Raw genomic sequence first — 13,908 nt, 5'->3', positions numbered from 1 at the left:
TCCCTCTTGCTGTTCTGGCTTCAGCGAAAGCAATGCAAAGCGTTCAGCGAAAGCAATGCAAGCGTTCCTCCCACTGCCCTGAAGAGGCTATGCCTGGCTATCCCAGAAGGCAGAACAGCAAGAGGGATCGCTGCACGATCGCTGTTCTGACTTCTGGGATAGCTGCGCGGCCTGCATTTGCTCCATAAGGCGCACACACATTTCCCCTTACTTTTTAGGAGGGGAAAAATGCGTCTTATAGAGCAAAAAATACGGAAGATATTATTAAGTTTTCTAATTTGCATTTCAAAATATTTGTTTAAACTACCTTAAAATATCAATGACTTCCCTTCTTCTCTTTCCATGGTTCATTTTGCATACCATACATCCCTGCATATTTTACATGAACTAAACCACTCAGGAATCCATTGTTACATCCATCAAAACTTAGTTACACTGTTGAATTTATCTTAATGCTACCAGTGTTTTTAAATGAACACAATTTTCACTCATATATTCAGTAAACATTTTCCAGTCTTCTTTAAGTGTACATTCTTCTTGTTCTCTTATTCTACATGTTAAATCTGCAAGCTGCACATATTCCATGAGTTTAAGTTGTCATTCTTCTTCGGTTGGGACCTCACTCGTTTCCCATTTTTTGGCTAACAAAATACAGGCTGCCGTAGTAGCATACATAAATAGTCTTTTTTGACACCTGGGAATTTCCCTCTGAATTACCCCCAACAAAAAGGACTCTGGTTTTATTTTGTTTTTTGAAAGGTACTTTTAAACATTTTTTTCAATTCATTATATATCATTTCCCAATACCCTTTTACAAGTCCACCACATATGATAAAACGTACCCTCAACCTCATTACATCTCCAGCACTTATCTGATTCGGACTTATACATTTTAGCAAGTCTGTTCGGAATTAAATACCATCTATAAATCATTTTCTGGTAGTTCTCCTTCAAAGAATAACATGCTGTGAATTTTAGGTCGCTGTTCCAAAGTTTTTCCCAGAGAAGCAGCGATGGGCTTTTGGCTTTCCAACCAGGCCGCTACCATTGCACTTGTTCATATTTGCACGAGGGCCCTTCCAAGCTGCCCTAGCCACCTGCTTGAATCTAACAGAACGAGGGAGGGGGTTGCATTTATTTGACCTGCACCAGAACCAGGGGCAGCCCCCAAACCAGCCAGGGAGGCAGCTTGCCATAGTTTTTAGCACCTCTGCAGGCGGTGAATGCAGCTGTTGTCAAACCAGCATCTTTTCAGAGCTGCCTCAGGTCGCCTGGCGACTTACTGTAAGAGCTTCATGGTAAGTTCCGGCACCTATTTTTCTTGGGGGGAAAGCACTGAAAAGAACGAAGTATGCTTGGATATCACAGGTCTCAGTATAGCCAATATTAATCCACAGCCTTGCTCCAATGGCGGCTGGCAGAATCCAAAATAAGGTGAAGGGTGGGATAAAAATGTAATAATTTTCCATTTTTGGCTCAAACAGCAGTTCTTTCCCCAGTGCTCAATACAGCGGTATTTTAGCACTGGATAAAATGTGATTATTCCTTGTGTAGGGAATTGAAAGGGGTAAACCCACCTTGGGGCCTGTGTGTTGTCAGGGGGAGCATGCAGAACAATGCCTGTCTACCAGCCATTCCCACCCACCCGCTGCTGAAGCAGCAGTGGCCTTTTCTGGGACTTTGCACGCTGCACCGAGGGAGCCAGAGAAAACGCTTGCCATTTTTCATTCTTCAAAATGCCCATTGTAGAGACAGAACGTAGATCTTGGCCTGCAAAAGAAAGAAGAAGAGAAAAGGTGGCTCAGAGAGGGGACCTTTTCTTTTTTAAGCCTCTTCTTGCCCGACACTCTTTCTATCTCTCCATCCCACACTGGATGCAACCAAACCAGAGATCTCAGTATAGCCATTATTAATCCACAGCCTTGCTCCAATGGCGGCTGGCAGAATCCAAAATAAGACCTTGCTTTTTGTACCAACTAAAACGGCACAAAATAGTGAGCAAGCTTTTGCATTGTGCTTCAGGCCCCAACCCCCCCCCCCCCATGGAAATAAAGACACAGTGGAGACAGAATTTAGTTTAAATGTTAATGGGCAATTTTTGGCCACAACTTTATTAAAATACATAGATGTGACTGGTATTGGCTTAGACATTGGTATCAAACTATAGCTGGCTCCTGCCCCACCCTGCAGGAAGCCTGGAAGGGTAAACAACCAGCAGGGGGATCTCCATCAGTGTATATTGACTGGTGCTCACCCCTGGGATTCCCGGGGGTCCTGGCATGGCCCTAGCCCCTCTCCGGGCTTCGGATGAGATCCAGACCCCTGGATTCCTTTAACAGAATGCCCTATTTATTGGAGGGGCAGGTGATGGCCACACCGCACCTCCCCACATTCCCCTAAACCAATGCCTAACCGCCAAACCTTGCAAAGTTGTGTCGATTGCTAAGAGGTAGGCAAAAACCAAGTGGCCACAGCCAATCTGCCACATTGGAAAAAATTCCTACCTGGTCACCATTCCAAAACAGGCGACCAACCGAAGTCCAAAGCAAGGCCAAACACGACCTAATAAACAGGTGGGTGGACGGGTGTTCGGCAGCGCGAAGAAAAAGGAGATCCCTACGTCGCACTGCCAAATAAATACCCCCAACCTTGCCACACTGCTGATTGGCTAAAGGCCATTGGCATAACTGTGGCACCACCAGCTTGGAGCAGGGCAAGCCCCGCCCACAAGCCGGTTAGGGAAGAGTTTCAGGGCAAAGCACAACATGGACCCTCTGTTAGGAGGACCCAACTTACCCTTCTCTGGGCTAGATGTTAAGAAAAACAGGTAAAGAGGCAGGCAGGGAGTGCAGAGGGGGAGGTTGGGCATGATGTCAAAACCCCAAACTCTGGAGTTTGCAACTATTTAAAGACAAGAGTGCAAAAGGATGTTATGGCAGTTTAATTAGCTTCGGTGGTGCTTGGTGCAGAATAAGATGTTCAGTTACGCAAGGATTACAGGGCTGGATAAACAACAATGGTAGTTCTCGTGTTTAGTTGTTGTTGCTGCTGCTGCTGTTTTAAAAACATCTGTATTTCACACTCACACAAACACCACGGGAGCAATTGCTAGCAGAAAAGCAGCTAGACGGGAAACAGTTAAATAGCAATTATGCCATTCCTTCTGCCAAGCTTATCACCTCCCAGTACCAGGCTCCTTTAAGGGCTTTTTAATGTGTCAGATAAAAGTTACCCCTGGCTGCCTGCAATGTCTGGTTTGGCCCTTAGCTGCTATGCTACATTAGCTCTTGAAATCTCAAAGAGTTTCTGCCTGTTTTAATTCACACTTAAATCCCCCCAGCTGCTGCTTCCTCTTAATCTAATGCAGGTACAGTTAATGCCTGCTTGACTCAAGGCTGTTTTTACAGGTTATGATTGCCTCTCTAGGGCTTCCTCCCCTTTATCGTTCCCCATCCCGCCCTCTGACATACCATTGTGCAAACTGAATCCCAAATCAGTTTTGTTAATGCAACATCCCTTGATGGTAATGCTTGACTTCTTGACCTAGAATGGAATTTAAAATACTCTTGCCGAGTCCTTCAGCAAATCCGCCCTAGGCAGAGATGTTCCGTGTTCATCTCAGAGGCAAGACAAGCTCCGTACCCAAAGAAGTTCCTAGCAGCAACCAGGACACAGCCATGCTGTTGTTGACTTCCAATTTTTCTGGATGTGGTTACTCAAACTCCAGGCCTGGTGTGCCCTTGAACCACTCTCCTCCACCCGTCGTGCATGTATCTTAAGTGGCTGAACTAGTAAGGCACAGAAAAGCTCGAGATACACGTTGATCTACCCACACTTAGTTGTTATCTCTGAGAAACGTAGAAAATAACAGGATATATTTATACGAATTCTTCAAACTTACACGACCCCTTAAAAAATTAGCTGATGAAGGTGAGTACATCGAAACAGGGCCCTGTCCTGGTTTCTGATCCATAACTGACTTCTAACTTCTGCTCAATGATTGAAACTAAGATCTTCACGTCAAATCTGACTATGGACTAACAGGAACTTATCTCTGCTCATAAACTCTTATCTCTAATACTGTAATGAATTATTGTGTTATACATATCCTTATGAGTTTGAGTTTGTAATCTCTGTTTGAGTTTGCAATCTCTATTCGAGTTTGTAATCCTTGTCAGAATACATACTTTTGAATGGATTAGTTTTTGTTACAGTTGACTATTGATTTGCGAGTAGGGACCACTCCCACTATTGAAACTTATATTGGCCTGAGTTCTTGGTGTGCTTTTTTCTTGAACTAGTAAGGCAGCAGGTAGGTAGAGCTAGAGACCATGGCAGGTGGAGCCAACTAATTTCCACTTTCGTCCCCATCTTCCTCCCTGTTGAGTTCTGCAAAGGCATAGGAAGAGTCTGCTGTCTCAGGCCAATGACCCACCTAGTCCAGTACCCTGTGAGGAGATTTCACCCCTCCCATATCCAAGAATCTCCTGAGGAGTCTGCTGATTCTCCAGAGAGGAGGAGGCGTGTTCTGCTCTCTACTTATTCTGCTCCAGCACCACATCAATCAGTCAGTCAGTGTCGGAGAGAGAGAGAGACTGAGTGTTAGAGATCATGTGTAGAGATAAGGTTGCTGCTAAGAGCAGCTGCAGACACTCAGTGCAGTGCAGCATTCATTTATGCTTAGACCTACTTAGCTCTGTATGTAGTTGTATTATAGTTGTAGTTATAGAATAAAGAAGATATTCTACAGAGCTGCTCTCCGAGTTGTTTATATACTCTGCTAGACTCTGCTGTACTCTGCTGTGCGACGGCTGTCTTCTTGTGGAAGTGAATCCGGTGCTCACAACTCTAAGCTGTGAGTCCACAGCACTTTGACCAGTTCCTGTGCAGAAGGTGGTCTCTGGAAGTGCTACCCAGCTCGCCTGGCCCAGTCGAGCTGAAGTGGATGAGTCCAGTTCGTGGCACTGGCTCAAGGGCTGACACCCTGTTCTCACAGTGACCAACCAGGTGCCTGTGGGAATCCATCAAGCAAGACCCAAGAACACCAGTTCTCTTCCCTCCTGTGGCATTCAGAAGCATTACTGCTTCTGACAATGAAGGCAGAGTGTAACCATCCTGACTAGTCACCATTGATAGCCTTTCCCTCCATGATTTTGTCCTCCAATCCTCTTTTAAAGTCTTGGAAGTTGGCGAGCATCACTGCGTGAGTTCCATAATTGGGCGAATCCTTTCTTTCATCCGTCCTGAATCTTCCAACATTCAGCTTCATTAGGCGTCCATGTGTTCTAGTGTTATGTGAGAGGAATAATAATAATAAAAATTCTCTCTCCATGCCGTGCAACACTGAAACTAAGGAGGAGGAATGGACTATGCAGAATTAGATAAATTAACAGGAAGGATTCGAAACCTGCGGGATCAGAGATTCTTAGAAGCCTGGAGTAAATATATGAACTATTTGAAAAGGAATTGTGATGAACAGATTACGCTAGTAGGATTGCAAGAAGTTTTGTAAGGTGAATTATCTGAAATATTACAAGAAAGACTATGAAAAGAATTAGTTAAGGACAATTAAATGCAACATGGGATGCGGGTGGCGCTGTGGGTTAAAGCCTCAGCACCTAGGACTTGCCGATCAAAAGGTCGGCGGTTCGAATCCCCGCGGCGGGGTGCGCTCCCGTTGCTCGGTCCCAGCGCCTGCCAACCTAGCAGTTCGAAAGCACCCCCGGGTACAAGTAGATAAATAGGGACCGCTTACTAGCAGGAAGGTAAACGGCGTTCCGTGTGCTGCACTGGCTCACCAGATGCAGCTTGTCACGCTGGCCACGTGACCCGGAAGTGTCTGCGGACAGCGCTGGCCCCCGGCCTCTTGAGTGAGATGGGCGCACAACCCTAGAGTCTGTCAAGACTGGCCTGTACGGGCAGGGGTACCTTTACCTTTACCTTTAAATGCAACATAGAAATTAAGAAATGCAGAATAAGTGATAAAGAACGGAAAATCATCAGAGGTGTTGACGGAAGTCTCAAACATTGTATAAGATGAGAAGATATGTTGTATGACTGTTGGAACTGATATGTTAAAAAATCAATAAAAAGGTATATATATAAAAAAAGAAACTAAGGAGGAGGAAGCTGGCTAACAGGGTGACTCCCTGTTCTGGTTGTAAGTAAGAAGGCAGGCAGGTGGGGTCTGGCTGAGGGCAGCTTGAATTTGGTGGGGCAGTGTCCCATTTGCCCAAATGGATCAGCCTTCACTGACCTTAGGAGCACAGGAACCTGCCTTATACTGAGTTCTATCTCAGTATTGTCCACACTGACTCACAGTGGCTCTTCAAGGTTACAGTCAGGGTATTTACAGCCCTATCTGGAGATGCCATGGGTTGACCCTAGGACCTTCTGCATAGAACCATAGAATTATCAAGTTGGATGGGACCCTGAGGATCATCTAGTCCAACCCCCTGCAATGCAGGAATATGCAGATATGGAGGAGACAGGGATCGAACCCGCAACCTTGGCATTGTCAGCACCACGCTCTGACCAACTAAGCTATTGCATGCAAAGCAAATGCTCTACCGTTGAACTGCAGCCCTCCCCCCAGCCTTCACTAAGTGTGATCATGGTATAATCATTGGTCTCTGGTCGTGTCCTTTTAATTTCTAAACAAAGAACTGGATCCTAGATCAATCACACCAAATGGTTAGTCTAGCTCCCTACTAAGTTACTTACACTGCACTTTTAGGTCTCAGAATGGACTTGAGAGGCGAAGTGGTGATGTTCCCCAATGAACAAATGACTTTTAATTGTTGTTTTCTTGCCGATTCTCACTCCCTACCTGCCTCTAGAAGCCTGTTGTTATTTAATGCTGTTATTTAATGTTATTTAATGTTATTATTTAATGAAGGACAGGTTTATCATGTTTATTTAGACGCACTGCCAAACAGTGGGCAAACGTCATCCATCATAAGCTTCCTATGAATCATGCATAAGGCTCAACTGCAAGTTCTTTTTACAAGAACTTTCAGATGAAATCTGAGGACTCAGGGAGATGGTGGGCGGCAAATGATTTCCTGAAGCCAGATCTTCGTCTCTGGCTGACCTTTTTCACTTCCACCACTGTGTAGTTTGAGGTTCTGGTAGTAGCAACACCAGAACCTAGTGGCTGCCATTTTTCTCTCTGCCAGGAAACCAGGAGTGGGGAACCTGAGGCTCTCCAGATATTGTTGGATTCCAACTCCCATCAGCCCCAACCAGCCTGGCCAATGACCTGGGATGGTGGGAGTCGTGTCCAGCAATGCAGGTTCTCCACCACTGACGTGAGAAGAAGGTTACTGCTCTGATCATCATGCAACGTTGTTCTGAAGCCCACCAGAATGATGGAGATGCTTCCTACTTTCATTTTAGGCAGAATCCCTGGAGAAATAAATGGTTTCCACTAATCTCTGGGAGGCCATCACACAAGCAGTAAAGCACAGTATCCATGTTTTCCTGGTGTGGGTAGGCGTGACTGCAGTGTTGTTTCTTCCCATGATGCCAAGGAATGTGAGAGACCCTGGACCACTTGGAAGTATCCCATGTTGCACCTCCTCTTAGCACCAGCAGTAACTCATTTCCCCAAGTGTTAAAATTTAGGGATGTAAAAAGCCATTGTTTTCCATTCTGCGCCACATGCGTCATATAGAGCACTGTTTCCATTCCACTGCGATTCATCTTCCACTAAAAACTACAATACAGTAGTACCTCAGGTTAAGTACTTAATTCGTTCCGGAGGTCCGTACTTAACCTGAAACTGTTCTTAACCTGAGGCACCACTTTAGCTAATGGGGCCTCCTGCTGCCGCCGCGTCACCGGAGCATGATTTCTGTTCTCATCCTGAAGCAAAGTTCTTAACCTCAAGCACTATTTCTGGGTTAGCGGAGTCTGTAACCTGAAGCATATGTAACCTGAAGCATATGTAACCTGAGGTACCACTGTATTCGTTTTTCTTTCTGCTGCAGCAAAATTATGTAACTTACATTATTTATATAAACTGCATAAGGGAGTCGGGCACACTTCACGAGGGACGGCATTCCACAAATCAGAACCACCGCTGAGAAGGCCCTGTCATGAGTCAAGACCTGCTGACAAGGCCTCACCTGCCGATCACAGAATTTGAGATGGTTTATATTGGTGAAGGCACTCTTTTAGGTACTTGGGTACCAAGACATTGAGGGCTCTGTATGCCAGTACATACAACTGGGTCTGGTAGCTCAATGGCAGCCACTGCAGCACTTTCAGAACCAGTGACATATGGTCCCATTGGGCCGCCCCACTTAGCCCGCCTAGCAATGTTGCTGGTGACTTGTGGAAGTTTGTTGGTAGTTCACCACACCTCAATCAGGGTGATGTATCAGCAGACTATGTGGATCCCCAGCAGAGTCTTCCAGAGATTTCCTGCTCCCAGCTGAACAGCTTGTTCCAGAGTCCCCAGTTAAGGGAGGAAACAGTTCAAAGTAACAAAGCATTCGTTGTTTCCAGACAAAAGACAAAGGCAACCACTATTATCCACTAAATACAGTTCTTCTGGTTTTTGAAGTAGAGATACATATGTGCGGAGAGATTCACTAACACTGTCGCCACGATAGCTCACGCTATTGTGTAAAAACCACGGCCTCTCAAAGATTCAGAGTCAGGCCCTGACAGCAAACAGGGCAGGAGGGCATGCAACAGGACAGCAGAACATGGACAAGACATTATACAATGAAAGCAATGCCCCAGAGACCAGGATCCCCATCTTTACACGTAGGCCTATTTCCTGAACCAATGAGGGGGCGAATGACTCAGCAAGTCATACGTTCAACCTCGCGGGTGTTGCTATGGTAACCCAGTGCACCCGGCACCCTTATCTCAGGACATCCAGGCTTAGGGGCTCTGCTCCTCAAGACATGAGCCCAAACACTGTGTAATTTAACCCGAGTTTTACCTCTTTTTTCCCTACTATAACAAGGTAAACAGAAACGGTGAGGTGCTCTTGCCAGTGGCAGGCAACAATAGCTGATGGTTACTTCCAGCTGTTTGGCTTGACGAGGTGCCATCTGTTCCACAAGCTGGGAATACAGATGTGTGTGCCAAAGTAATGAAAGTAGGAATCCAGAGTCTGGGACTTAGCATGGGTCCCTTGGGGTACCCGTTGTCACTTTCCCCCCACCTCCAAGCCATCTCGGAGCCGGTGATATTACTGACACTGCTGGGGAAAGAGTGAGACTTGTGTCCCAGAAGGTCTGCACTACCAAGCCTCCGAAGGTCAACACAAAACCTGCGCAGCCTTTTCAGTTCATTGATCACACCAATCCCAGAGGCAAGAGAAAGCACTTAGATTTCCAGCAGAGACAGAACAGTAAGAAGAATTCTGGGTGTCCTTTTCTTCTATCCCTATATATATATATTTCTCCGAGTTTTGCAGCCCAATACCCAGATTCTGGTCTAGACTCCAGCTGTTTCAACTGCTACACCTTGCTTTTCTCTACTTTTGATTGCTAAGGGCTCAGGGAGCTGGGGAAAAAAATATTGGATTTGTTTTCTTTTCAAATAATCAAGCCAGTTTGTTGGAATATTTACTTTGTAAGTCACAAGCGATGCCGAAGCAGGAAGTGTGAGTGATGCTTCCTGTTTTCATACTTCTGTAATATCCGAAAAGGGAGTTTGTAAATCTTCCCTGGGGGGAGCGACATGTGCCTCCATGCACAATTCTTGACTGATTGGTCAAAGCTAAGTAAATACGGATCCATTCTTTGAGGAAAGCCATATTTGTATTTTAAATGTATGGGTGTATATACATATTCACAAGCATTTTGTTTGGCCAGGGATGCATACTGTCTCTTATCTCATTTGTTTTTCTCCCCCTCCGACAGTGCTCATATATACCCAAGTGTGGCAAGAACTTTGAAGAGTCTCTGTCCCTGGTGAATGTCGTCATGGAGAACTTCAGAAAGTACCAGCACTTCTCCTGTTACTATGACCCCGAAGGCATTCAAAAGAATGTATTGCTAACCAAACTCTACAGCTCCAACGTGCTGTTCCACTCCCTCTTTTGGCCAACTTGTATGATGATAGGAGGGCTTGCTATCGTTGCCATGGTCAAGTTGACCCAGTATCTGTCCCTCCTCTGTGAAAGGATCCAAAGGATCAACAGATAGAAGCAGCCGGCTCGCTTCCGGGATGGATTGACAGCTGAAATACTGTTGTGGGTTTTTTTTTCATTCTTCACCAAAGAACCTTAAGTTTCTAACGCGTACGTCTGTTCTAAGTTCCTTATATTTTTTATGAAGTAGAGCAATAATGAAAAAAGGCTGTTCTATATGCAAATGTGATGCTGTTATTATGCAGGAGATGGGAGAAGGAATCGCCATTTGCGTTGGCCGTCTACATAATCTTGGTTTACGCTGCAAAATCGGTACTTCTTTCTTTTTTCTTTTCCCTTTTCTTCCTTTCTCCTTTCTTTTTCTACAGCCAAAATAGGGCTCAGTGTGACCCATTTGCCAAGCATTGTCGATGAAACGCATCACCATTTCGTTGCAAACCCATTCTGGAGGGATGTATTACATTGCTGCGTGTGTGTCCATGCAAACCGTTTAAGTTCCACTTAAGGCTGTGGAGGGAGAAGGCGTGGGGAGTAGAAGGAAATTTGGAGGGCGGTGAGAGAGGGTTGATTTGTCTGGCTGAACTAAGATGGATTCAGAAATGTGGTATCTCCAGCTGCCTCCTAAACCAAGGTCAAAGGGCAGCCACACATTAGCAGGAAGTCAGGGTGTGCATCCTCTGCTCATCCAGGCCCTTACCCAGAGAACGCTAATCAAACTTCACCACCGCTAAAATCTTTAGGACATTTTAGCCATGGTTGATTTTCTTGGGATGTGAGCAGAACTTAGTTTCTTCTGGGTTGCAGGGAGAGGGGGGTGGGACCCTCAAAGTTCTGGATCAGAGCGATTTTATTCATGTTGGCTTCATGCTCAGGGTTAAGCTTTCCCTTCCGATGTTTTAGACATTTATTTGCAATATCTTGGACTCACAGATCATTATCTTACCAAAGCTACAGCCAAAAAAGCAAACCCCACAAATCTCATTAATTCACCACACCCGTCGACTCCATTCATCTCCGACTCCAACCTGAGCCCTGTTGGCAGAAATGGGACCAGAAAACACTTTCCGTACAAGTTTATTCTCTGTATTTTTTCCCTTGTATTTGCTACCATATCACTGTAAAGAAGAACTAAAACAAAAATACAACCCATAGTCAGCTATTTTTTCATTTTTTACTTCCAACTATTTTAGATTTTTTTACTGTATATTTAAAAGAAAAAGAAAAAAAGAATACTAGACAAGAGGACAAAAACATATATTAAAACTAGTGGTGTATTGTAATACGAATATGTTATATTTTATTATTTCTTTTATTAACTGAAAGTGAGAAGTGCCCTTCTTGTATTTCGTAATGTCCAAACCTGGATATGCTTGTCACTAAGAAGAGCAGCGTCAGGGGCGGGGGGAGTCTTAGAGGCCGTTCACAGTGGCATTTCCACTCAGATAAAACTTAGGTCACATCTACACCATAAACTTAAAGCTCTCTTATACAACTTTAACAGTCAAGGAGAATCCTGGGAACTGTTGTTTGTTAAGGGTGCTGAGAACTGTAGGTCTATGAGGTCAGCGCGCATAGCAGACTACAGCTCCCATGATTCTTTGCGGGATTTAAAGTGGCGTAAGAATGTGGTTGTGACCATTCTTGCAAAACATCCTTCAATTTGAGAGGCTAGTAAAGAGAATGGGTAGCATATAATATTATTCCTAGAGAAGTGGGCTTTTTTAACCAGTACACAGCAAAATAAAAATTCAAGAGCATACAGTGGTGCCTCGCAAGACAAAAATAATCCGTTCCGCGAGTCTCTTCGTCTAGCGGTTTTTTCGTCTTGCGAAGCAACCCTATTAGCGGCTTAGCGGATTAGCGCTATTAGCGGTTTAGCGGCTTAGCAGCTATTAAAGGCTTAGCGGCTTAGCTGCTAAAAGGCTATTAGCGGCTTAGCGGCTTAGAAAAAGGGGGGGGAGCGGGAAAAAATCGCAAGACTCGCAAGACGTTTTCATCTTGCGAAGCAAGCCCATAGGGAAAATCGTCTTGCGAAGCAACTCAAAAACGGAAAACCCTTTCGTCTAGCGGGTTTTTCGTCTTGCAAGGCATTCGTCTTGCGGGGCACCACTGAATTGGGCAGGGAGGGGATGAAATTCACACGATTTACTGAATTGCGGTAAGGCTGCAGAAGCAGGAACATGCATAATTCATAGCTGCTTCCAGATGACCTATTTATTGTGCATTCTGATTTTCTTGGAGGGGTTAGACAACATTGTGTCAAGGCAAATGGTACCCCCCACTTTCTGCTGCATTTTCCCATCACTTTACTTATCACAAAAAATCTGGTGTTTGGAGGAAGCGCAAGCTCTCCAGACCAAGTTTGATTACACAACTTGAATTTGCCAACATGCGATTGAATCCCACCCGAAAAGAGGGACAGTCTGGAAGCACCCTATGTACGTGCTCTGAGGTATGCATTACCACTAGGTAACACTAAGCAGCTGCCTAAGGAGACACTTGGCAAGTGGTAGTAGCAGGTCTTGTTTCTGTTGTTCCAAGCTCCACTTTGGTACAAGCGCTTGAAAAAAGGTGGTAGATAGGTGGTACATAGAACCAGAGAATAGTAACACAGCAGGCAAAAGATCTAAGCCACCATATGAAGATGGAGAGAGTGGTAGGTGGAGTGGGTCTGAGTAAAGCAGGAGTAAAGCGTGAGTAAAATGTGAGTAGGTGACAACTCATCAGATAGTGGGAGGAGTGGAAGTCACAAAATGGAAGAGAAAAAAGAGGAATATCAGTCTGGGGCAGTTTTGAGAGTCAATGTTGAAGCCCAATATGCCCTAGGGATAAATGGGAAAGGTAAGCAAGGCAAAACTTGCAATGAATTTTTCCACCCATTCTCTGTGGGATTACAAATAGTATTCACAACTTTTGTTAGATTATACTCAAAAGACAATCTTGTCAGGTTCAGGTTATGGAACGCCTAAAAGGCAGAATGTGAGGTATTCACCAATCATCCCCTAAAGTTACCATAGAACTTTTTTAAAGGAACTATTTATATGTGTATTGGAAGCAAAGGTTAACTTTTTTTTTTTTTTTTTTTGCCAAAAGGAGAAAGCACATTTTATCTGTCCAGCTCGTCCATTCTCCGCGTACTTCTCCCCCCTCCTCTGCCACCTCTCCAATAATGTAATGTTGGGGGGAAACTTTATGGTGTTACAAGACTCCATGAACTGTTCAAGTGTCGTCTGAGCTGTACAATTGAAGTCTGCAGCAGTGAAATTAATCTTTGATCTTGTAATCCATAATGCAGCTTTTTTTCTCAGGCAAATAAATTCCTGGGGCGTGTAATCAGGACTTCAAAACTGTGTGATTTGGTACAAAAATTATTCAATTAAACCTTTGAGATTTCAATATGCTTGGCAATCGGAAATGGCCTCTTCTTTTCTTCCCTCCCCATGTCCCCAAAAAACCCCATTTGGTAGGATCTATGTCAGGGGTCAGCAAACTTTTTCAGCAGGGGGCTGGTCCACTGTCCCTAAGACCTTGGTGGGGGGCCAGACTATATTTTGGGGAGAGAAAAAATGAACATATTCCTATCCCCCACAGATATCCCAGAGATGCATTTGAAATAAAATCACACATTCTACTCATGTAAAGACACACTGATTCCCGGACCACCCGCAGGCCAGATTTAGAAGGCGATTGGGCCTGATCCAAGGCCTTAGTTTGCCTACCCATGATCTATGTTCCCAGCAAAATCCCAGCAAAATTCAGCCTACGATTAGCCTCTCTTACTGTCTTTCACACAT

The 13,908-nt window shown here is 44.7% G+C and overlaps 1 protein-coding gene across 6 annotated transcripts in view; it reads left to right on the top strand.

Moving 5' to 3' along the window:
* The window catches only part of KCNMB2 (potassium calcium-activated channel subfamily M regulatory beta subunit 2), a 318,431-nt gene extending 304,918 nt beyond the window's left edge, over nucleotides 1-13,513 (top strand). For all 6 annotated transcript variants that reach the window (XM_077929760.1, XM_077929759.1, XM_077929758.1 and 3 more), the window contains one exon: nucleotides 9,885-13,513. In XM_077929760.1, the coding sequence (XP_077785886.1) occupies nucleotides 9,885-10,169 (285 nt within the window). In that variant the 3' untranslated portion in view covers nucleotides 10,170-13,513. The remainder of the gene's footprint in view (nucleotides 1-9,884) is intronic.
* The last annotated feature ends 395 nt before the right edge of the window (nucleotides 13,514-13,908 follow it).

This window comes from Podarcis muralis, chromosome 6 (assembly GCF_964188315.1).
Source record: "Podarcis muralis chromosome 6, rPodMur119.hap1.1, whole genome shotgun sequence".
Lineage (NCBI taxonomy): Eukaryota > Metazoa > Chordata > Lepidosauria > Squamata > Lacertidae > Podarcis > Podarcis muralis.
The sequence above is the reverse complement of the archived record's forward strand: the minus strand, read 5'-3'. Positions and strand labels throughout refer to the sequence as shown.